General features: G+C 38.0%; 3 protein-coding genes and 1 non-coding gene across 8 annotated transcripts in view; 2 read left to right on the top strand and 2 right to left on the bottom strand.

Annotated features, from left to right (window-relative positions):
• Positions 1-1293: 1293 nt before the first annotated feature.
• medag (mesenteric estrogen dependent adipogenesis) lies at positions 1294-3142 on the top strand. Its single transcript, XM_007554521.2, has 5 exons — positions 1294-1929; positions 2024-2160; positions 2377-2492; positions 2591-2758; positions 2865-3142. Exons 1-5 carry the CDS (start codon positions 1736-1738, stop codon positions 2886-2888), a joined length of 639 nt encoding a protein of 212 aa, XP_007554583.1. The 5' UTR covers positions 1294-1735; the 3' UTR covers positions 2889-3142.
• A 174-nt stretch (positions 3143-3316) lies between these two features.
• On the bottom strand, positions 3317-8859 carry alox5ap (arachidonate 5-lipoxygenase-activating protein). The gene is made up of 5 exons (XM_007554533.2): positions 8605-8859; positions 8442-8523; positions 5561-5631; positions 4663-4744; positions 3317-4581 (listed from the first exon to the last, which is right to left on the bottom strand). Exons 1-5 carry the CDS (start codon positions 8675-8677, stop codon positions 4419-4421), a joined length of 471 nt encoding a protein of 156 aa, XP_007554595.1. The 5' UTR covers positions 8678-8859; the 3' UTR covers positions 3317-4418.
• A 1288-nt stretch (positions 8860-10147) lies between these two features.
• On the top strand, positions 10148-10219 carry trnae-uuc (transfer RNA glutamic acid (anticodon UUC)). Its single transcript has one exon. It is a non-coding gene; the product is annotated as a tRNA-Glu (tRNA).
• A 1736-nt stretch (positions 10220-11955) lies between these two features.
• The window catches only part of uspl1 (ubiquitin specific peptidase like 1), a 19625-nt gene continuing 7219 nt past the window's right edge, over positions 11956-24361 (bottom strand). For 2 of the 5 annotated variants that reach the window (XM_016672903.1, XM_007554498.2), the window contains 8 exons: positions 23781-23911; positions 20578-20700; positions 18448-19300; positions 17230-17340; positions 16126-16255; positions 15634-15759; positions 14778-14938; positions 11956-13814 (listed from right to left, as the gene is read on the bottom strand). In XM_016672903.1, coding sequence (XP_016528389.1) covers positions 12391-13814; positions 14778-14938; positions 15634-15759; positions 16126-16255; positions 17230-17340; positions 18448-19300; positions 20578-20700; positions 23781-23911 — 3059 coding nt within the window. In that variant the 3' untranslated portion in view covers positions 11956-12390. Of the gene's footprint in view, positions 13815-14777; positions 14939-15633; positions 15760-16125; positions 16256-17229; positions 17341-18447; positions 19301-20577; positions 20701-21070; positions 23912-24361 lie in introns of those variants that run through there. The other 3 variants (XM_007554476.2, XM_007554484.2, XM_007554467.2) reach the window with 3 other exon arrangements.

The raw sequence follows: 24361 nt of genomic DNA, 5'->3' as shown, positions 1-24361 counted from the left end.
TTACAGGAAGTGGAAGGGCTGCAAAAAAATAAGATTGTTTGCAAAGGGTCAGGCTGGAAGATAAAAGGCTGAGCTGTCACTTAATCCACACATGGCAATAAATTTATGGTTATGAAAATACTGTAAAAGAAAAGTATTTATCCTCACAGATTTCCTCCATAGTTGCTCTTTTCTTTTACACTTAAATGTTTTAGATCATTAAACACCAAAAACAGTTTTTCCAGATCCTATCCAAACCACGTTAGCTGTCTGTGAAAACATATTAATCTGTGTGATAAATCAGAAACGAACTGTGATTTACCACTTTTTTTTTTGTTCAGTTTCACTAACCAGTCAACATTTATATTACTGCCAGACCTGTCGGAGAAAAAAAAGAAGAAAACCTTGGAGTTTAGTTGTAAGAGTGGACAACTTAATAATTGCAATTACTCCTTCAAGTTGCACCCTGCACCAATAGTGAAAAAAGCTGCACTACTACTTCTACTGGATTTATAAAGCACATGTGAACTGATGTACAATCTAAATTAACTTTTACACATTTTAAATTTTCCCATAAAATAAGCAAGAGTTGGAGTTTATATTTAAGTGGATTTTTGCACTTAAGAATAAATGACTCTTTAGTTTGCTTTGTAGGAGGGTTTTTATTAATAGTGACAGCATTGCTAAAGTCATGAAGTATTTTCAAACTGATGACACAAATCATGAATCAAAGCATTGCAACAGCACAGTCCCATTTCACGGAACAGATTGTTCACATGAAGGATAAGGAACATATCAGTGTTAATGCATCTTTGTTTCAGAAATTGCGTTTGTTTCGGAACTGCAAAATGAAGAAGGAAGTGCAAAAATGAGGCACCTATTAGAAGTATGATCACACATGGTGCATGTTAGAAAAGTAATTATTGGAAGTTCTGTGCATTTATCTGAATCAACCACTCTGTTTAATACACTTTTGAAGATATAGAACTGTAATGACATAATTTGAAATAATAATGTCCATGTTGTCGGATTGTATATGTTAAAAGCGTTTCAACATTTATGATTTTCATAGAATAAAAGGTTACTTTATCCTGCCACAAATTCAAAATTATTAAGATACTGAGGCTCAATGAATTTGATAATAAGATAAAACACATTTCAGATAATGCCAGTCTACTATCACAACCTGAACAGCAGTTTAGAAAACAAAACATTTGCATTTGCAACTTACATTCTAAGATAAAACTATAAATACATAGATATTTAAATTTGACAACAAGCTTTGTTGCCAAATTTATTTAATTTTTCTTCCTTAATGAAGCTCCTAGCTAAATTCATTGATGATTTTCTTGCCTGTCCTTTCAGTTATTTATTATGTATAATTTCTATTAGTTTATCAATACGGTGACTTCCAAAGGCATTGATTTCCACTGTATTTAAGAGTATCAGAGTAAATTTGTTTTGTTAAAAACTATAATTTTTCTTCTACTTTATACACTGCTTTGTATTGGTTTTGAATGTAAAGTCAAAATACGGCACCTGATTTGAGAGTTTAAAAAAGCTATTTTTTGTTTTTGTACTTTATTATGTCCGTGACCAAATCCTGGCTGTGAATTTTTATTTTGGCAGGCAGAATCCGGAAGTTGCGTCATGAGCAACTATATAAGAGTTCTTCGCGCTACAGCTGACTCAGTTATCCTGTAAACAGTTGCAGCGGCGTCTGGAAGAGGAGCTTCGAGACTGGCAGCGGGACACCATGACGATAAACACACTACCCAACGGGACCACAGTGACAGAACTGGGTCAGTTTCTGAAAAACCCACCGGAGGGTTTCACCGTGAAGGCCGTGGGCTCGGCTTACCAGGTCCAGTGCGGAGAAGAGAACCTGGTTTTCATCGATAAGTTTCACTCCGGGGATTTTGATGTAGTTTTCCAAAACTCACTAGGAAGGTGAGTAACAGACACTCATTGCATAGAATAAAGTATTCAATAAATCTGCACAAATGAAACTCATTGAAACTCGTTTTTATACCCTCTCTTGTAGGAAGCTTAAAATGCACAATTTGTGGGAGTATACCAGCATGAGGAAAAGTCTGCTGTCCAAGAGGATCTATGTGTTGGTTTCTCTCTGCGAGCAAAACATGCTAGAAGCCAGCAAGAAGGGGCCCATACAGCCCAGAGGTAAATGTCCCTTTTATCCTGCAGCTCGGCTAGTTTCAGTGTTTTTCATTTGGTTGCATGCACCGGTTTAAATGACTCATGTTGGGCAGCTTGCAGCTGGGTGGAGTAATTGGCTTAAAGGCAGCACAGAATTGAGGTCACTTGGACATTTTTTGTGTGTGTCTAACTACAAACTCCTACTTGTCCCCATTTTAAAATGTCTTCCATTGTTTGTAGTTCTGCAGGAGTACGTGCTGTCCATCAATGGTGGGAATCCGATGATGAAGTGGCAGATGGAGAAAGGCCTGGACTGGACCATCTCCTCCGTGGCTGGAGAGAGCTACAGGGTGGAGGTAAACTTAGCTGTTTTTGTTCATTTGTTCTGTTTATTAATTTACTGCTGCTGCAAATTATTTTTTGGTAACTCAATGTGGCTCTTCTTCCACTTCAGATTGACTTGAGTGAAATTTTGCAGAGCTTGGCTGCTGAAGGCCTCATTGCTGAGAACCTGATGAAATATAATCCAACATGGAAGGATGCCTCCTTCACCCTGAAGTACTACTCTGATGCCCTATTTGACTTCCCTCACTGGTTCGGCCGCAGCAAAAGATCATTTCAGGCAAGTCAACTGTTCTTATGCACACCTAATCATAAAATTAACATTCAAGTGTTTTTTTTTTGTTGTTGTTTTGTTTTTAATTTAACCCTGTGCTTTATTTTTACAGCTGAGACTGATAAGAAACACATGAGGGAGACTATAAGGATTGTATCTGCAAAGTTTTCCAGCATCTGTTGCTGCATATTTTAAAGAAAACTGAAGAGGAGTGTTCTCATCAGTGAATGAGAAGCCAATCAGTTGAACTCTGCTGCTTTGTCAGGAGTTTGGTATTTGAACTGCTGGCTTTGGATTCATCTGCTGGTCAGTGGGTGGAAAAGTACCAGCAAAGACTGAAAAGAAATCTGGGATGCCTTTGAGATTATAGTCATATTTTACATGTAAATATATATATATATATATTTTTTTTAAATGTACATGTATATATTTTTTTCTCCAACTGGGTTCTGCAGTTTGTGCTGTACAGTGATTGAACATGTTTGGAATATTTTTGTTTCATTTGGGTTTATTTTCTTAAGGTTGTAGAATAATTTTATGATAAAATGAAATAAAACTTTTTACATGCGATTAAAGCGTTTTAATTCTGTGACTTTTGACTTGAATGTGGGATATGCAAAAAAAAAAAAAAACATTGAACTTATGTAATGAAGCTATTGACATGAACTTCACAGATGTTGGTAATAACCAAAGTAGCGCTGCTGAGAAATCAACATGACAACTTTGTCTACAATTTTAAAGTGGAATAATATGAAAAGATTTTCTTAAAACTACTTGGAGAAATTGAGAACTAAAGAAATATTTGACAATTTATCCCTTTAAAGAAACTAGTACCTTACATTGGTTAGGAGGAATTTGAACTTCTGTAAGCTTGCATCTCCAATTCTGCCTACTCGGCTTAATTCTAGTCTGTCCCATTCAATTAGTTGTATTTCCTTTGTTTTCCGAGCTCATTAACTAAAATCCACCCTAATTTGACTTGTATATGTTCCCACCATCAAACCTTACAGTTCTGTTAGTGAAGTGGAGTAAAATGTCTCCACCAAATTGCTCTCTGTTCTCGTGGACCAACAGGACCTGCTAGTGCCATGTTTGGTGGTCGTTGACTCTTGGACAGCTCTCTGGATCATGTTAACTATTCTGCTGAAAATCTTGTGACGAAAACTTAGTTGTGGCTGGTTTATGGTCAAATTCTTTCCACTCCAAGGTTGTTCCAGTAATCTCTGTTTACTGGAACATTCAGCAGTTTAGAAACGCATCTGTAATTAATTCCTTCAGCAGGTTCTGGAACAACAAGGTTGCAATACTTGATTCCCACTTCTTGCATGCTGGAAGTAATCTCTTTTATAGGTTTTAATGGGGATTAAACCAGTTATTTGTTGCTGATAGGGAGTAGTGTTGCTTTTTAAGTGCTGACAGATTTCTGCAGCGTTCTTGGCTGTCTACGCCTTCTTTTAAGTTAGTTTTTGTTGTGTTCAATTGCTATTCCCTGTGCCATTATGCTTTATTACAACTAGCTGAAATTATAGACTTATTTTTTTGTATTGTGTATGTGTGAATTATCTGTGTTACATGTCAATAGCCCCATTAGCAATAAGAGATAATCACTGCTAAAAACACTGGCATGTTCAGTACTTATGTTCCTCCCTATATGTGACATGCTGAGCTATGGGAGGAGCAGGAGAGCAGATGCAGCGTTTGTGATGGTTTCTACGTATTCCTTGTAGTCGCTGCCATAAAAGCGCCACAGCAGGTAGTTGAAGATGCCCACAATGCACATCAGGGACAGGAAGGAGATGATGCGTTTTCCAAACAGGTACCCAGGAGTGCTGTGCAATAAAATAACTAGTCAAAAATGATTTCCATATACATAATAGATATGTATATATCTATTATATAAACTGGCTTACCTTTGAGAGCTCTGTCCCAGATATCCAATGAAGTATTTCTGTCTGACAAGAAGGTAGATGATCCCGGCGAAGGCTGCAGGGGCTTGAGGAAGCGATGGGGGCAAAGAAGGTGGATTTATAACTTTATATAAACTTTTTTTTACACTTACATGACCTACTATATAAATGTAATGACAAGTGTACAATTTGAGAGCCCAGGAAATCTACTAAGTCTGAAACTATTTCTTTTGATCTATATTTTAGAAGCTCTTAACTATGACATTATGACAGTTGCAGGGGTGCTTCCAGAAAGATTTGTGCGGGGTAACAGATGGGGGCCACAAATACTAGAAATTTCAAGCCTCATACATAATTTCTCAAATTTAATTTCAGCATGTTGCTGTAATGGAAATTGAAATCCTAGTATCATTTGAGTAGAGTTCAACATTTGAAACAGCTTTGTATGAATCGATGCATAAATGTTGTAATCCCTCCCCTTATGATCATGCTTAAAAAGAAACACATGTAAAAAGTGGCTATTGTCTCAGACAGCTACCCCTTGTTTATGCTACTAAGACTACTGCCAGTCATTTGATCTGCTAATTTGTGTGTAAACTCTGCAACATACATCAAGTACATGACAAGATATTGAGATTTTTTTTTCTATTCATTATGCCAAAAACCATTGCCAAATGATATGTTTCACTATAGTCCATGTTGTTTTACAGCTAAGTGTAAGTGTCACATACTAAAAAAAGGGTACACTCTGTTTCACTACAGCTGGAAATGTTGAATAACATGATTCCAGTTAACATAAAAAGTATTCCTTGTTAACAGAACTCCTCTCAAATGAGTCAGACCCCCATGGCTGTAAAAATGAAGGACAAAAGCGTGCCTATTGACTAAGCTTAATCATTACCTTGACTGAGACAAACTCCTGCACACCACATCACTGCCAGAAAAGTCGGGTAGGCATCCATGCAGTTCCGGCTGCGATGAAGCAAATTGTATTTGTTAACTTAGTCTTTACAGAACTAGAAAAAAAAGAGACTGAAATACAAAAATCTATCTGCAGTGCCCAAGACAAGACAAACAATGAAATATGTGAAAACTGGACAAGTTACAACCATCAGAGAACACATAATCGGCAACAGCTGTAATTAACTAAGGGGAAATAATTTGCAATGATGGGCTGAAAAAATCGCTAAAGGGTTGCAGAAAGTTGCAGCAATAAAAATGAGTTTATGGCTGTGGGCTAAAGCTTTTTAAATGCTCAGTTGTAGTAACTAGGAAACATAATTGTCATAGAGTCTAAAACTCCACACAAAAAAAACTGAAAGTACACTGCTGGTCTGCAGACAAAAGCATGCTAGTTAAATTAGATTTTGATTTTCTCAAAATCTAATTTTTTTCAAGTTTTCTGCTTTTCTAACATTTGATGTGGTCAATCTTAAAGTGAAAGGTTGTAGTTTCATTTTTATGTTCAGATTGAGTCATACATTTAAACTTTAACGAATCATGAGAGCAAAGCAATCAAACAAAACATTGACCTGTGAATCAAAGGTTTGTAAAAGATGCCCCACCTGTCAAACAGAGAGACACGCCTTCTCAATCAATTCAATGCAAAGTTGTCTCCAAACTTTTGAGTGATCATATATGTGATTCATTTCAAAAGATCAAAACGTCACATTTGACCTCCTGCTTGGAAGGATTTCTGTGTTACATTTAACCTGGTTCATTTCCTAGCACAAACTCAGCTTTTAACTGCAATGATTTTCAGCAGTGTTCAGGTAGAGACTACTCCAGAAACCTCATGTTAGTCAGTTCTATAAGACGACCACTGACATAAGATCAGATCAATAAGATTAGCTTTAATGTCCAAAGGAAGTTATTCTTGGGGAGAGCATGGTAAGGCAAGGTAAGGTGAGGCATGGCCCTTTTATATGTATTGCACTGTTTTGTTTTGTTTTTAGCAGCAAAGTGATTCAAAGCGTCTTACATAATTAGAAGGAAAATAAAAATAACAAAAAAGCAAAACAACATGACATTGAAGTGGCAAAGTAAGAGAAAACAATGATAGGTTGATAAAACAAATTGCCCTTTGTTTTATCAAAGGGCAATTCTAACCAAATGGGATTTTAGCCTTCATTTAAAGGAACTCAGTGTTTCAGCACTTCTGCAGTTTTCTGGAAGTTTGTTCCAGTAGTGTATAAAGACTAAGAACTGCTTCATTTTTTGCTGCTCATTTTGGAAATGCGGAGTAGAATTGAACCACAACCCCAGAAGACATGAGCAGTTTGGAAGGTTGACATGGCAGCAACAAGCCTTTAATGTATTTTGTGCTAATCCAGCTGGTTGATGCATAATCCAGTCAGGATTAAAATCTTAAAGACCATTACAGTAAAGACAGTATTATTCTGTCACTATTAAGATCTCTCAATAATTGTATTTATTTTATTTATGTGCTTAAAGATTCATTAAACTGCTCAACAAGACAGAAGCCCTTGTTCCAACTCCAAAAGCTTGATTGTAAAATCCCAGCTGCATGCAAGGACAAACCAAAACATTTTCAGGAGAAAACGTTGCTGAGCTGAGCTGTGACAATGACAAGAACATGTTCGGAGTAGTTCAGATGAAGGTTTCGAGTCTAATTATACAATTCCTGTTGTCAAGCACGGTAGTGACAGCATCATGGTGTGGGATTCTTGCCAGTGAGGGGCCTAACTAACAAACAGCTAGATGATAAAAAAATTTCACCAATGTTTCATCAAAATGCAATAACACATGGAATAATTGCTATGGATACAACAAAATAACATTAAGCATTAACCCAGTCACAACTGTATATTTACGAAAAAAATGTTTGAAAGTCAGTTGAGTGCCAGGAAAATGTATCTGACAGAAGCTTGCTGACAATGGCTTCAAAAAGTGTGTGGCTGACAGTCAGCAAGCTAAGGGCCATTTAGATAGAGAAAGAGGAAGAATTTAATTTGTCCTGATGTTGACAAGATAATTAAAATTTGTGCTGCAAAGTCGTTGAATTTAGTACATTAGTCATCTCAGAACTGTTACATAATACCTATGAGTGTATGTAGACTTCTGAGCTGCTTTCTATGAACGTTTTCTTAAAAACAACCCTTTAAAATGTGCAAAACAGTTCAGAAGATCAGCATTTGTTTTATCTTGCCTAGCAAACAAAAGAGAGGATATGACTTGAACATTTTCTGTTAAAACAGGAAGAGCGTTGCTGCTTGTGGAATAATGGAGTAACCGGAGAAAAATCTATGATGTAACTCACTGCCAAACAGTATATAAACACCAAGCCAAAAAGAGAAAATCTAAAAAAAAAAAAAAATTAATCATCTCCTAAAAAGGATTTTCATCTAGTTCAAGTTTTGTTAGCGTTATGAACTTCTTTCTAATGACGCTATTATCATTTACTGGATATTTTCACCCAAGTGCGAATGCCAATACAAGTTTTAAACTAAGCATATTGCATGAGTACTTTTTAAGCAAAACTATTATTTATTTACATAAAAAGCAAAGTAATAAAGTGACTTGTAAATTACTGGCTATTAACAAGCTATTTACTGGCATTTTTTTTAACATAGTTTAGTTTGGGAAACTATGAACAGCCTCCCAGTGGTGGGTAATATTTGGAGTAATTTAAATAAAATTTAAACCTTACCATTACACAAAGTAATCTTATTCTATTTCTGTATAAAGTAACAGAGAAACAGAGTATTTCTCAGTTGCTTTATGTTAACGGCGAAATTAAGAGTTGAGAAAAGGGCACTCACTTTGCACAAGACACTCGCTGAAAAGCAGAACCGCTCGTGTTGCGGTTCTTGCATTCCCTCTCAACCTTTTGAGCAAAAAACACTGAAAACACAAACAGAAAACTGTTAAACAGTTTAGAAAACAGTTTTTAAAATTCCTTAAAAACTATTGTCTTCATCTCACCGTTCTGAAGAACACTGATGAGCGTGACAACGACCAGCAGGTAGATATTTTCCACCACTTTGCAGGACTCCATGACAAAATCGTAGTAGCTCGGTGGACGCTGAAGCTGGGCTGGACAATGCTGCTCTTTCACATTCAGGAACCTCTATTTAAATCCAGACACATATATGCTTCCCTTACTGACAATACGTATGCTACTATTGCACCTTCAGCAAACACACAAAGATTTTAGCTTCCTCTTTATGTAAATGATGCTCTGGCTCAACACAGAGGTCTGTGTGTCTGTTTGTGTGTGTGTGTGTGTGTGTGTGTGTTTATGTGTGTTATGTGTTCATGCACCAGTACACTAGTTTACTCCTTTGCAAATTTTGTTCCCAACATGGCAGATCATTTTTATTTCTGGTGAAATTTCTGGAGAATGGCGATTATATTTACTTGGCAGGAGTTCCCATATAGTTCCTCTACATTTGGTAGACCAAGACAGAAAAGGGCATTATTGTGGAAATTAAATTAAATTCAAAAATACTTCATAAAATAGAAGTAAATGATACAAATGGATACTTAAATTTTTTTTTAAATATTTTCCTTTACTTGAGCTGTCTCCTACATGGCTGGCTTAGACTTTCCCTCCACTTTACATGTCTAATAGTTTCTTAACAAACTATTGCTTGCTTGTCTGACTAATACTCTCCTTTCCCAGTTTGCCAGATTAGGTGGACTGCCATGTCCCAGGAAGTTGTGCCACGGTCTTTCTATTCTGAGATGATGGATTGATTAGTGCACTGTGAAATGTCGAAAGCCTTGGAAGTTGTTTTATAACCTAACCATGATTTATAAACGTTCTTCTTTACATGTGTGGTGTGTTCCTTGACTTTCATTACGTTTCTTCACAAATATTCTCTAACAACCTGTGAGGCTTTAAAAGGACAGCTGGATTCATACTGAGATTAAATCAAAAGCGGATTCCATTAACGAATTAGTTGACATTTTAAGACAGCGCGGTTGCAGTGGTTTTTATTCAGGGTTGCCAGAATAATTGGAATCGCAGATCTATTACATTTCTGAATGTCATATTGGCTACAAATGGAAATGTAGTTTATAGAAAAGTAATGAGGAAGTGAGCTGCGTGAGTAAAATGATTTAGCATTAATTTTAGTCAAACAGCGCCTGCATGTGGAAAAATTGTCTCCTTTGTTCTTCCTGTTTTTAAACAGCCTTGACATTGTCTACTGTGTAATGAACGTATCCTATCAAATACCCAATGGTTTTTCAACATGAATTTAAGTTTTATACGCAATAGCAAACTCTTCTTGAATGAATACCTATTATAAATCCCACCACATGACGCGTCTGGATAAGACTGAGAAAGAAGCCCGGACCGAAACGAAATATAAAAAGCGAAAACCTGCGATCTATTACTGACCTGTCGCATTGAAAGTACTGTACTGCACTTGATGCACGAAATAAAAAAAAATAAAAATAAAAATCAGAGCCCGGATAACATGTATATGTTTACTTTGACGAGTTTAAGTGTTCAATTAAGTCCCATATGGTCTAGCGGTTAGGATTCCTGGTTTTCACCCAGGCGGCCCGGGTTCGACTCCCGGTATGGGAACTTATCGTTTTGCTGTTTGCTCTTTATTCTGCGGCTTTCATACTTATTCAGTCCCAAAGTAAAAGTGGCAGTGCTTCACGGCACTCTTACCCAGGGCTGAAAGTAGTTTTAAATTCTTGGGAGTACTATGACAAAAGTATATATAATGTTGACTGGCTATTAATGACTGGCAATGTTGGCACCGCGAGATGCCATGAGACCTAAATTCTGAACGTCATGGCATGGAGTGCATCCCAGTTTTCCATGTCTGGCATATAACCATTCATTTTAGCTTTTAAACTGGTTATATTGATCCTGTGTCCAGACAGAGGGGTAATCAGTAGATCTAGCATCATGACCTGTTTGTTCTGAAGATCCTGCAGCTTCCTCTTCCTAACATGGCGCCTCCTCACCCTGACTCTCACACTGACAGGAGGAACCACAGAGCTCTGTTAGGTTAAAGCTCATCTTCTGAAGTTGGGATATTTTTCCTCCAACAGGTTCCAGAGGAATCACCTCAAACCAGATGTTGGACTGGATTTTATTTCAATGCCATTTGTGAATGTTAGAGCCTCAATTTCAACAGTGGTGCTTTAAAGGTTGAAAAAGGTCATTTTGGAGAAAATCTCATCAACATCAATATTTCCACTAAATAAGAGGCAAAAAAATAGTTTGATAGAGAAAAAGCCTCTCAGACTCTAAGCTGAAAGTGAGATGCCAGAGAGCAATAAAACTATTTTTTTAATTAGACAATTAATTTAATTTCACATAATTATCGCGGTAGAAGCCATTTGTTTGTTAAATACTTATTGAAACATATTTACCGTGTTTGATGTTTGTTGTGAATCACGTATACTCACAAAGAACGAGATAATTAGTCCAAGTTTGTCGTTTATTGAACGTTCAGTAATTACAGCGGCTCTAATGCGCCAAGGTAAAGGCGCATAAAGGTAAAATACAGGCATAAGGTAAAATAACTCTCCTACCAAGGGTGAAGCGCACCCGTTGCCATGAGCCGAGCAGGGACTACATTAAAAACATAACATTCAGTCCGTTACGATATCAGGTTTTCAGGCTTGATATTTATTTTGTGATTATTAATAAGCCTCTCATGAACACAGCGGTGGTTGATTAGTTAATTTTAAACTCCTGCTCTGCTAGTTATTTTAATAATGGAACCGAAACGCACAGAAATTGCGCAGCACTTTGTTGAAATAATAATCACTGAGATTATTATTGTTGTTGGGTTTTGTTGAGAAATCAACACGTTTTATTGATTTTTTTTTTTACTGTTCTTTAATAAAGTTATGAGCGTTTTGATTAGGAGTCAGAGCAGGACGTGCCGTCGTTCAGTTTGTCACCTAATGCCGAGATCGGCTCAAAACCTTCCGATCAACGTGTTGCTCCTCTGCTCTAGCAAAACACGAACAGTTCAGAAACAATATGAAATGGGGAAAAAAGCTGTTTATTAACTGATTATGTCGTGTTTTAGATTGTTCTTGGAAAAACTAATCAGTCACGGCTGCACAGTGAACCCATTGATTCTTTACAGCAGACAGCCGCTCCCCTCTCTTGCAGTACCTGACTTTCACCCCTGCTCTTACCATCACAAACTTCTGAATGTTTTACTCGTTTGTTATTCAATGTTGCATGACTGTTTTTGTGTTTAATGATGTTAAGCACTTTGAAATGTCTTGCTGCTGAAATGTGCTATGCAAGTTAAATTTGATTTGATTAAAAAGTAAATGCAACTTAAATCAAAAGCAGTAGAAATATTTTATTACATCAACAGCTGGCCAAAGGTTGATAATTTACAAATGAACTAGAACTTCAAATTACTTTAATGACATTAAAAACCTCCCAGCTTCAAGTAACTTGTAAAAAAAAAAAAAAAGTTTCTGCCTTTAACCAGGCTTCTGCATGATCTTTTTACATACAGTACTCAAGAAAAACAAAGTGCAATGTTTGAAAAAGGTAAAATAAAAAATACATTTACAGAAAAAAAATTATGATTGAGTATTTGCTGTAAAATTGTAGTCGAACACAAACTGAAGGACTCCTACGTAAATGAACAGGCGAGGCAGCTTGCAAAACCATCTCACATCATGTTCTTACAGTTAACTGTGCTTGTAGTCTTCAGTGTTAATGAAAAGTAAAAAGCTAAAGTGCACCAGCGTCCTCAATCTCTGTCGTCAGGATAAGAAATGCGAGAAAAACTCAAACTCCTCCAGGAAGTTGTGACCTTCATGCTGAGTTGTTTGACAGTTGGTTGGAGTCACAGCTCCAGCACCGCTAACCACACAGTCCAGCTGGTTCGCCCCGTCCTGCCCGCTAACCAACATCTCCAGGAAGCCAGTGCTGTCCGGGGAAAGGCTGCTGGCTGTCATTGCCGGGGACAACAGGTCAGAAGAGGCGTAGCCGTCGTAGGTGCTGGAGCTCACGGTGCTTGGAGAGTTGAGGTTGGTGCTGTCCGGTCGGAAGTGGGCTCCTCCTCCGGTTCCCAGCAGCTGGTTCAGCTTGGCCAGCTTCTTTTTCTTAGCTTTAAGCTTCTTCAAGAGTTTGTATCTGAGGGTTTCAGTGTCACTAAGACCTGAAGAAATCTTTGAGCTTCTTGTTTTTTTAAATGAAGATATTTCAGTGAGCAGAGGAGACGTACCAGACGTCCATGTGACAGGAGCATGGTGGTCAGATGGGATAGCTGGAGAGGTTGGAGGAGGAATGACGGGGTTGGGCTTCTTTGCACCATAGCCACCGTACATCTCTGCAGCTTTTGGTGGGAGACCCGTACGTTCTTCTGTACTGAGCGGAGGTTTGGGGACTCTGGCAGGAATTGGGGGCTTCTTCACCGGGTCGGGATGAGATGGCTTCACTTCAGATGTTACGCCATTTTGTGTGGGAGGAGGATGTGAAATGTTTTTATGAGCTTTATTAACAGGGTGTCTGCTTAGTATGTAAGACCAGCGATCTTTCTGAGTCAAGAGTGGAGGGGAGAGGTTAATAGAAGACACCGCGGATGTCTGCTCTGTAACAGCAGCTGTGTTACTTTGCACAGGGCAAACGGATTCGGGCAGCTCCAAGGGTTCGGGCGCCTCAGAGGGTTCGGGTAGCTCTGAGGGTTCAGGCGGAGGATCTTTGGAGGAAGCTGCTTTTTTACCTTTCCGCCTGCCGACGGTTTTCCTAAGGTTAGGTGGTCTGCTTTGTCGTTTTTTTGCATTGGGCACAAACGTGGGATCACTCACCAAGTTGTTCGATGACTCTGACTCAGATGAGCTGCTGCTGGGAGCAGACTGAGCATCGGTGTTGTGACACAAGTTGCCCCCTGCTGCAGGGACGGAGCTGTCCGGTAAAGAAGAAACTACATTTTCAGTCCTCATAGGACTACTCGGGTCTTCTGCTTGTTGTGTTGATACTTCTTCTGTGCTCAAGTCTTTCAAACTGGGAACCGCTTCAATCTCAGCTGGAAGAGGTTCTAGCAACACGCTGGACAGAGAGCAGAAGGACGGCTGCGTCTCCTCTTCCTCCTCCCAGAAGACAACATGGATTTCCTGAGTGGGGATCTGCAGGTGCTGGTGGGTCTCACAAGCATTTTTTAAATCATCATACTCCAGCCATGATCCTGAAGGAACAAACATGACAATCAGACATGGGTCAGGTTAAATTAACGCAGTGCTTCTCAATTACAGTCCTCAGGCCGTCATCAAGTACTGCAGATTAACCAACTGTGGTTGGTTAATCTGTGTTAACCAACCACAGATTCAATCCAGGTGTGTGGCAGAAGAGAAACACCTAAAACATGCAGGGAAGGGGGCTGGAGGACCAGAATTGAGAAACACTGAATTAACAGAAGCCATGTGGTTGATATTCTGTTAAACTGATACAGACTTAAGCAAAAAGTGTGAAAAAAGAACCACAAAACTGAACAAATGTTTAAATTAAGCCTTCGTTATTGCACACACTTTTGTACCAGTTCCTTGTTCTGCTCTTTATGGAGTATCTGGGAGCGTAATAAGCCGACAAATTGCATTTTAATTAGTCGGGTGGGTGGTCAGCCTGCAGTAGGCCACTCGAAGCATGCCAACCTTCGCTGTAAAGTAGTGTTTGTGTAATAAGAGTGATCAGGTTTTATTTATTTATTTTTTGCAACACCAAGTAATTACAAACAGTTGAATTTGGAGGATATTTTTAGGTAGGGAAATGTGTAGAAGGTTTCTTTCAACCAGCTGACAGGAAGTGCACAGCAAGAACAGCCTCTCTCTTAAGATGCTGCATTTAAAATCCTACATCCACAACAGAAATCTAGAGTGCAAAAGAACTGAGTTTAAAGACAAAAACAAAATCAGTTCATACAAGGACCAATGGCCAGATGGGGAATGAATGCATGAATCAACTAGTAGATGGATTAATGACTGACAAATAGATGAATGATGGGATGAATTAAAGGGTAAATGGATAAACAACAGGAGAGACTGATCGATAGATATTCAACTGGTTGTATGTAGAAATGCAAAAACATTATCAGATTGACAATCTAACTCACAACCTTCAGATTTCCAGACAACCACTAATCTTTAACTCCTACCATCCTCATTGTACATCCAGGTGATGAAGTGGTTGAGTCGCTGGCTGTACTGGATGATGGCGGTCACTGAGTAGCGTTTCCCCTGGAAGCTGAAGGCGTAGTTCCTAACGTTGTTGTGAGGAAGCCCCTCTACAAAGTGCAGTGCAAACACTGGAGGTACACTGCAAAAAGACACGAAGAAAACAAGTCTGAGACTGAATCAAGTTACTACAAAACAAAACCTGGTAGGTGTCCATGAAATTTTTATTTTACTTTTTTTTAGAAATGTGTATAAAATATCATGAATTTGTATTCAGCACTGAAAACTCCATTACCACAGTTAAAACAGATAATGGCAGCATCATGATGTGGGGATGGTGATGATGTTATCGATGACCTTTATATTGAATTGTATCAAACCAGGCACTTTGTTGAACTTAGACACGTTTGATAAGTGCAGGGCTGCAACTAACAATTCTGACAATCGGATAAAATAAATTGGCACATTGTATACATTTTTCATTTCACTACTTAAGCAGTTTTGTACCATATTAGAAACACAATGAAAAATGCAAATGAATAAGCATATCAATTCATTGTGTTAATAGGAAGATAAACATTTTACAATAATGCAAAACAGCATTCCTTTAGTGAATTTGAGCCGTCACTGAAGCCGTTTTAATCTTAAATGCAAAATGCATACATTTATATTTTGTGCAGTTTTGGCTTAAGTACTGATGTGAATATGCTTTTTTTAGCACATGACCATTTTTTAGAGATTGTATACTCTGGTTAACGATTAAGCAATTACTAAATTAGTTGACGGTTATTTCAATAACATTAATCATTTCAGCACTAGATAAATATGGAGCTTTACCTCTCCAGTGACATCGTCCTCCTCTCGTTCTTCTTGCTGCATGCATTACAAGGAGCTAAATGAGCTGCATTGAGAGGAGTCCAATCAGACACAATATTTGTGAAAGTTGGGAGAGTTTTTTCAACCCTGAAGAGGAAAACAAAAACAGATACAACAAATGGAATAACCCTTTTATTTACTGAAACAAAAATCAGTAGATTAATATGTTAAACTGAAGGAATTTCAAGCAGAAATATGTTTAATATTTATCAGCCAGAATCCAACTTAGTGCCAACATTCGTTATAATATATAACTTACAATGGGAACTGTGAGGGAAATTATTCTAAGTTCTCAAAATTACACAAAACATTAATACTTTAGAAGGATAAATTAAAATTCTAACTTAATATTGGCTTTAGATTAAAAAAAAATAGATCTAAGAGTTTTAAGTTTATGGATGTTTCCTTTTAGGCTTCCGTTTGATTTATTGCACATAACAAACCATCACCCACCTTTCTTTTGTGACAACTTTGCATGCGCTGCACTTAAACTCCCAGAGAAAAGTTGCTTGGAAGAGACGCTCCACCCAGGAGTCCAACTTGAGCAGAAGAGGCATGGCAAAAACAGGAGTTTCCCTCTGACCTGAAACACAAACACACAGCTCAGAGAAAGACTGCATGTCTGAGATCTGATGTAAGCTGTAGCTACACACCATTTCTGAATGCTTTTAAACAAACAAATGTCAACAGCCTCAATATCTTAAAGCCAAATACAAAGAGTGAACCTCTCCTGTCTGCATCAGCTTGTTTTTCTTTTCCTTTACTTTGAGTATTCAAGAAAAAAGAAATGCTGCCACCCTCATAAATGGGGCAAGATGTGTCATGTTTCATAATAGCTGCTTTAAAAGCTCAAATTCAGCCTTTTACATTGATACAAGGATTTATGATGACTGATTTTATCCGTCGAAGAAACATCTGGCTTAAGCTGTTACAACATCTTAAAATGTGGATCATAATAATAGCTGTTTAAGTCTGGTTCATTCTTGAGAACAACTTCCAGATTTTTAAAGGTGTAGCGTTTATCTGTTCTATTATATGCAAGTATAGACATGATGGGGATTTCCAATCATACCACTCAGGGAGAAGAAGAGTTCTGTGACCCAGAGATGAACAGGTTTCGGTCTGAAATGTGCAGATTGACCCCAGAACAAAAGCGAATGACATTGTAGAAGTTGGCTGAAGCTGGTAAGACAGACTGACTTGGGCTGAAAGGCTAATCAGCAAGAAAAAAATCCTTTACTTCAAAAGAAAATGCACACAGAGCATGTCTTCATTTCTGGAGACATGCTCTGTGGTCTGATTGAACTAAAGTGAAACCGTTTGGCCATAATGACCATCATCCCTCTCGTACGTCTGGAAACACCATCTCAATCGTAAAGCAAAGAGATGGCAGCATCATGCTGTGGGACTGTTCCGATGTAGGTGTAACTGGTACACTGCATATATTCACGAAGGAAGAAGATTATGTGGAAATACTGAAGCAACATCAGGCAGAAAATTAAAGCTTCAGCAAAAACAATAACACAATACAAATGGAAAAAACTAACATGATCTTACCCAGTTTGCATTGCAGTTTGGGTTGCAGTAGCTTGAAAACAGACATTCTGAGACTCTGCAGGTCAACATGGGCGTTTTGCAGCACGTGACTCGGCACCCGGGGAACACCATCTAGCCAGAAACAAAAATCAGTCAAAACAAACACAGTCAGATCCTGCATCATGGTTTTAATAACATCTCCCAGAGAAGAAAGGTGCAATAAAATGAACCATCACTTTTCTGTTTCAGTTCTTTAAATGAGAGTCTAACCAAAGCAGTAATATTTAAAACAATCTTTAAATTACGCAACAAACGAAATACTATTAAGGCCACAGTTGGTAACTTTTATACAAATTCATTTTTTACATACTTGTTAAAACTTTCACTATATCCTGACAGCATAACATGAAACAGATAATCTGGGGGGCGGGGGGGAATCAAGCTCCTTTGCCTCCTCCATGTGGTTTCCATGGTTATTGTTAACTAAAATTAATTAAGTACTGAAAACTGAGAAAACATTTCCATTAACTGAAATAAATAAAAGTGATAATTAACAGGGAAAGACTATGACTAACTGGTACTCCATCGTGTGTTTTTAAAACTAAAACATAGTGAAATTATAAATGTAATACTTCAATTTTGTGTTTATGAGTCCATGTCTTTGTCCCCCCCACACAAGCAGTAATCCTACTGGCAGAAAATGACGACAGCAAGCGTTGGGAGAAAACACCAGTCATTTAGTTGTTGAACAATAACTGAATACATTATTGGAAATGGCATCTTCTGTAGAGTATTAATTACTCAATTGATGCATACATAACCACAATACTGAATCCTTTGTGAATTCTGCACATAAAAAAGCTAAAACTACTACCATGACGAAGAAAAACTAAACTACAATATTTAACTAATAAAAAAAAACAAAAAAAACAAAAAACAAATAAAACCAACCAAAACAACCAAAAAAGGGTGGGGGGTTAAAGAAAAAAAAAAAAAGAACGAAAACCCCGGGAACCCCCCTCCGGCCCAGAATGGGTGGTCCCGGCCAAACAAAAACAAACCGCCAAGGTTTTTCTGCAGATGGCAGTAGGACCACAAAGAGGCAAAGGGCAGATTTTTTCACAGATTATCTGTGAGGACATGGTGAGAGTTGAAACGTCTATGTCAAAAACATATTAAAAACATAACTTGTGTGTAATTCTCACACTTCCATGCTGTTTATGCATTAAATAAAATTACCTTTGTCAGTTTGCTGATGTTCCTGGACTGCAGCACAGATGTCTTCATGTTTTCTCAGCAGTTGCCACACAGACGAGCGCTGAGGCTGACGTTCAGGTCGAAGTTTTCTCAGGCTCTTACAGTTCACCAACACAGCCAGCAGAGAGTCCAGCCAGCACAGGTTGTTGCTGTTTCTCCACAGAAGCTGTTTTGGAACAGAGACAAATTTGTCCAACGAATCCCGACTCTCTGAACGGAAACCGTTAACGTCTCGACACGGGGAGACGTCCGCCTCGAGGGATTCCTTTGTTGTCGGCTCATTGCATAGAGGCGATGAGGTTTTGATATAATCTGGATAAATGGCCGGACTGGAAGTGGATCTGCTGCATGTGTTCAATGGTGGAACATTGTTCTGCTTTGCTGCATCTGGGTAGACAAGGTGAGGAGAGGGAGAAGGGGGCTCGGCTCCATTACAAGCCAACAAAACGTCTGAAGACGATCCAACAGAACTGGAGCATGCAGGGGGAGCAGGATCATCCCTGTCCTGAACTTCTCCGTCGTCCCAGTCCGCTGTCTTGAAATCTGGACTTTCCTTGTGGTATCCATTCCCTATTTCACTTCCAGTGTTTGGGTTTCCTTTGTGCCCATTTATCACAGAGTTTAAAGAGCAATTCTCTAGAGAGCTGACAGGCACGTAAGAAACACTCTGTGGCCGGAGATCGCCATGTTCGCTTAGTCGCTGCCGTTTGAGCGGAGATTCAATCACGTCTTCCACAGCCAAGGCGTTTTTCCTTTTGTTCCCAACCGTAGGGTCCACAGGAGCTAGGCTAGCCAAAACATCCTCCAAGGGCCGAGTAACCAGCGGGAAAAGACACTATATGGGAATACATACACATTTATTAACCACAGTCAGAAAAACAAACATATGAACTACACAGATTGGATGGAATTTATTGTAAAGATCAGAAAAATCTGAAAATCAATGTGCTACTGCAGTAAAATAATCTCACACTAAGGAAAAAATCCTAATTCGGAAATATTGATGCTCCTGTCCCATCATACACACCTGACCAGAACTGTGAGACTAGCAAAGAAATGACAAGTATTCATTTGTTGTTGTGGTTATAACATGAGCTTTAAAATGAAAAAAAGAAGAAACAGGAGCAATAGATAAAAAGATTATGCAAATAATGAAAAGCATTTAGACTCATACAGGCTGTTCATCAGCTAATCAAAAGTTTAATTCCAGCAGCCAAAAAAAAAAAAAAAATCATAATCTGCACACACTTTTGGCAATGCCATGCTCCCTAAATGGAAAAGATAAAACACAACACAAGTTGCCAGGTGGTAACATGAGCACTAGGAATACCTTAGCAACCAAAGTTGAGCAAAGTCTTCCATCTAAATCTAATCATTTAAATATGTTTATATTCTTCATAAACATTCTTTTTTTTCTACAAACCAAGCACAATTCTTCAACTTTAGCAAAAACATATGTAGGTCCACATGTAGGTTTGAAAAAACCCCCATCGCCATTCTGTTTACATTTTTTGGAGCATGAGCTGGATTTGCTCTGTTTACTTGCTGAGGCAGAGCCAGCTATAACATAGCTGAATTCCAAATATATGCAGTATATTTGGAATCTCATGCAGGATCAACTTGTTCTTGGTTTGATTTTCAATTTTCATGCCCTCTTTTACTCCTCGCTATAACTCCAGCAGTGAGCTTTGGAGTTATTTTTGGCTCAATTACTATCCTCGCTCATTGAGCGTGGTGGCGAGATAAATATGGGTCCTTATCCAGTCGTGTGACTGGTGGCAAAAATAAAGTAGGTCTCTGTGTCACAACATATTTGAACCTCTGGGAAATATAGTCAGGTTTTACTAATAGAAGTTCCTAGAAACTCTCAATATAAAGTAAATAAATTACCAAATAAAATATTGTGTAGGAGGATTGGTTAAAGATATAATTTTGTTAAAACTATTTCCGAACATTTCTTTTTTTCTACAAAAGTCTGGATTTTTCAATGTCAGATTACATTACTGTAGTAACAGATTATTTTTACTTTAAGGCTTCTTACTCATGTTTACCAGAATGCCAACATAAATGTCTTTGTAGATGTGTTTGTGTGTAAACAGTATTGAGATTTACCTGTGGGTTTGTGCAGAGGGTTATGGATTCCTGGAGATTGATCCGGTAGGAGCGTAGGGCAAAGGTCAACCCTTTGGAGTTACACCAAGGACAGTCTTCCAGTGAAGCAGCTCTTTCCTGAACCTACAAAACAAAAATCAAACATTCACAATCTCACAAGTAAGGTTAAGTCAGGTTAAGTAGATTGAAAGGTGGGAAATTGTTTTATATTTTGGTTTACATTTTGAAAGTTTTCATAGATAGCAATAGTTCATGTGCATGTAAGAACAGAAAAGTAAACAAAGAAAAGAGAAAGTGAGACATCAGCCACATGTTTCAAACAAACAATACTTTCGCCTTTTACTATCAGATTTCCAGTTATGCTTGATTTCATTTTTCATTCTTTGTTTCTTCTATTAATTTGAATTGGTACTGTCCAGTCACAGTGCCTCTCTCAAATACAATTCAGCTTTGCGCAAGTGACAACAATGAGAGGAAACTGAGTTCCACTGACTTTTCCCAAATACCCCGCCTGCAGTGAGGCCAAAGCCTCCAAACCAATGCTTTCACCAGACATTGGCAAACAGCTGTTGCTCCTTGGTTCCACGGCTGCCCGTTGCCGCTCAGAACTTATCACCGCGGCCCGGCTCATGGTCAGAGGAGCTGAGGGGGAGGATACAAATGAGCACAGAGCACAGGTTACAAACTTAGGAAAATGCATGGGAAAGAAGGTTAGATTCAGAAAGATTTTTTTCTATTATTTGAATAGTTGGTCCTGTCTTTTTGACCTCATCTTGTACATAAAGGAACTGAAGCAACTATTGCTGAGCCTGGGTCTGTTTTTCCATTATTGCACAGATTTTTTTGCAGCTGAATCATAGTGTCTGTGTTTAGCTGTGTTTCTCTCCTACATGAAGCCACTGAAGAAACTACACTTGGTATTAACTTTTTCATTTAGTACTCCACAGTCAGTGCCTCTACATTTTGTGTGTGCGCATCTAATCTGTCTCCTCCAAACGCCTGAATCTGGGCAATAGCTGCTTGTTTAGCAAAAGGGACTGCTGCAAAGTTAACAACACAATGCCATCAACTAGCCACTATCACCACAAACAAAAATGAATGAATGTGACTGTGTTTCTGTAAAACAAAACTAGAGATGACATTTGTTGTGAATCGGTGGTTTAATGTAACTAACCCGAAGCAGATAAGGAGTATGCACCCAAAGATAAGAAAGGAGCAGCGATGTATTACTTTAATCTCTAGCTGCACAGTAAAAACTCGGATCACTGATTGAAACAGTTTTAAACCTCAGCAACAGTATGAGCAAAAGAACAAAAAACAAACATGTTTTATAAAAATCTCGATATACCTTCATACTGGTATTGGGCCGATGTTTTGTGCAAAGACGTGTTTAAAAAATGATGAACCTTTACACATTTGTTATCTGCAAAATGCAATCAAATTAACAAATACATTAGTATCTCCATTAAAAAACTCCAAAATGGTGAGACTATTGTTCTATAATTAACTGTAACCTTGGTTCTTGAATGTTCTACCGTAATTGTGCCATTATTTGTAGATGGCCTGGCTACAAATATTTTAGAGAGGTTGTGCTGCACGTTGTCTATCATTTACTAATGAGAGTGCGTGGATTGTTTAGGGCGTATAATGTGTTTATTACACACCTTACAGTCAGTGGCACTAATAGTTTTGTTTAGTACAATGACAATAAAGTGTAATCAAATAAAATTCATCCAACATTCCATTTTCTAGACTTGCACAGTTGCAGGAGGGCGGTGGTTTCATTTTCCAGCCCTTAATGCTTGAGACGCAGGATACAGGTTATCCAACACTTCATAAATAACATACATGACTATGTTCAGGCAGTTTTAATCATTTGTTTTATATTGGTTTTATTAAAAGGCCAATTCTGACCAGAACGCTCATGCTGGCTTACCATCAACTTTCTTGCATTGAATAACACTTTTACTCATTTTTCCTCCATTTTTAGGGAAGCCTGTCTTGTTTTCTTTTCTTTCTTTTTTTGCACCTTTGCGTCTTTTTAATTGTAACTCAACAGGCTCCAGAGGAAAATGTTACCTAATCTGCTGATTTTATTCTAATCGAGTTCTGTCATAATATGGAGTCCAAAGTTTGTAAAAAGGTAAAAAAAATAAAATAATAAATAAATAAAAATCTAAGAGTAAATGAGCGGACATACAATTTGTGTCCACTGGTGGTTCATCAAAAACACTACAAATCCAGTTTCCTGCTGACCACAGTAGTATAAAATGTCAATTAAAATATAAAGGCATCACCATTACTTAGGGACGTTTTAGAAAATTCTGCTTTTATCAATTAAAATCACATCAAACAGTCAAATAACATTAAAATTGTCAAGGTACTGAATATTACTTTTAAAGTGTTAAATAATATTGGATGCACACCGACGTAAATGTGTTAGTTATTTTAAAACACATCGTGTACAAAGTGAACCTGAGTGTACCATGAGGATCTTCTGCGACCATAAAACTGTTCTGAATTCAGACACAGCATCTATAAGCAGCCTACGCCATGATTCTACTGGAAAGGCAATATCGTCAAGTTATAAACTAAATCATACGACAAAAACTAAGCAGCTTCCATTTTCAGAATCATTTAGTGTCTGAGCACATCAACATAACTTTCTTTATACCTGGAACAACTACTCTCTGCTTAACTCAATGGTCGGACGACAAGAAAAGCAGTTTGAATTAATGTAGTAGCTGGAAATAAGAACAAGGCGACTTATTGAATTAATAATTCCTCACAACGCACACTACCTTAAGTGTGACTTGTTTGTAGGATGAAGTGTGAAAAATCCGGGCACTTTGAAACCTGTCCTAAGTCCATGTCTTCAACTATGCAACAGCACACGAGAGAGACTGGTACACTACAATATTACATGACTTTTTACGCTTGTTTCGACTCTTAATGCTGTAGAGTTAAATTAAACTCTACAGGATAAAGTAATGAATTCTAGAAACAAAAATATACCTTGGACCATGCAGTTTTGACGGATAACACGATGCTAACCAACTAGCTTTGTTAGGTTAGCAGCGTGCACGTTTTTCCTCTTCAATCATTCAAAGCAATACATACCAGAACCCGCGTTGAACTGGGTTTAATTCGGTGATGTTTAATAAATAAATCCATTCACGCAGCGTTTAACTTTTTATGCCCACCGGTGCAGAGACTCCATGTGCATCTCCTGACAAACTCGTAACAGAAACGTTCTCCTTCCGCCCGCCGCCGGTGTTGTGCGTCCGCCTTTGTCTTCCCCCTTCGTTGAATGACGGCGTCAGCTGAACTCCACCTGGTAGATCGGTGCAACTGCAAGAGCTCAACTTATTGTTCATATCAACTTAACACTGCACAGCATATCAAACCAGCCCCAACCGGTTTGGCTCTACCACGTTTAATCATGCTACATATCATTGCTACTGTAAACTGATCACTTGACTTCCCGTTTTCTAAGAGCATGCTATATGTTGTTTACATTTTTGAATGTAAAATAGAAAAGTAAACTAGAATTCTACAAAAAAACAAAAAACAAACATCCTTTACAAAAATAGATATAATTGTTTACATGTTTGCTAACTTTGAAAGTAAAACAGATTCTGTTCCACTATCAGATCTTGTTAATGTAGATCAGAACCAGTGAACTGAATGGAAGAAACTACTCTTATGCTTTTCAACTTTGTTATAAACAGATAAAATCTCTCCATATATACTCTGTTTCTGACAGTGAATATTTATTGCATAT

Source organism: Poecilia formosa, unplaced genomic scaffold (assembly GCF_000485575.1).
Source record: "Poecilia formosa unplaced genomic scaffold, Poecilia_formosa-5.1.2 Scaffold3, whole genome shotgun sequence".
Taxonomy (NCBI): domain Eukaryota; kingdom Metazoa; phylum Chordata; class Actinopteri; order Cyprinodontiformes; family Poeciliidae; genus Poecilia; species Poecilia formosa.
The sequence above is the reverse complement of the archived record's forward strand: the minus strand, read 5'-3'. Positions and strand labels throughout refer to the sequence as shown.

What these genes read in the sequence shown, in the direction of transcription:
- alox5ap (XM_007554533.2), bottom strand. Translation starts at nt 8,677, where the DNA reads ATGGAGTCCTGCAAAGTGGTGGAAAATATCTACCTGCTGGTCGTTGTC. An exon ending in CATCAGTGTTCTTCAGAACG is followed by an intron (nt 8,524 to 8,604) that starts GTGAGATGAAGA and finishes TTGTGTTTTCAG; the next exon opens with TGTTTTTTGCTCAAAAGGTT. An exon ending in CAGCGAGTGTCTTGTGCAAA is followed by an intron (nt 5,632 to 8,441) that starts GTGAGTGCCCTT and finishes GCTTCATCGCAG; the next exon opens with CCGGAACTGCATGGATGCCT.
- medag (XM_007554521.2), top strand. Translation starts at nt 1,736, where the DNA reads ATGACGATAAACACACTACCCAACGGGACCACAGTGACAGAACTGGGT. An exon ending in GGGGCCCATACAGCCCAGAG is followed by an intron (nt 2,161 to 2,376) that starts GTAAATGTCCCT and finishes CATTGTTTGTAG; the next exon opens with TTCTGCAGGAGTACGTGCTG. An exon ending in GAGAGAGCTACAGGGTGGAG is followed by an intron (nt 2,493 to 2,590) that starts GTAAACTTAGCT and finishes CTTCCACTTCAG; the next exon opens with ATTGACTTGAGTGAAATTTT.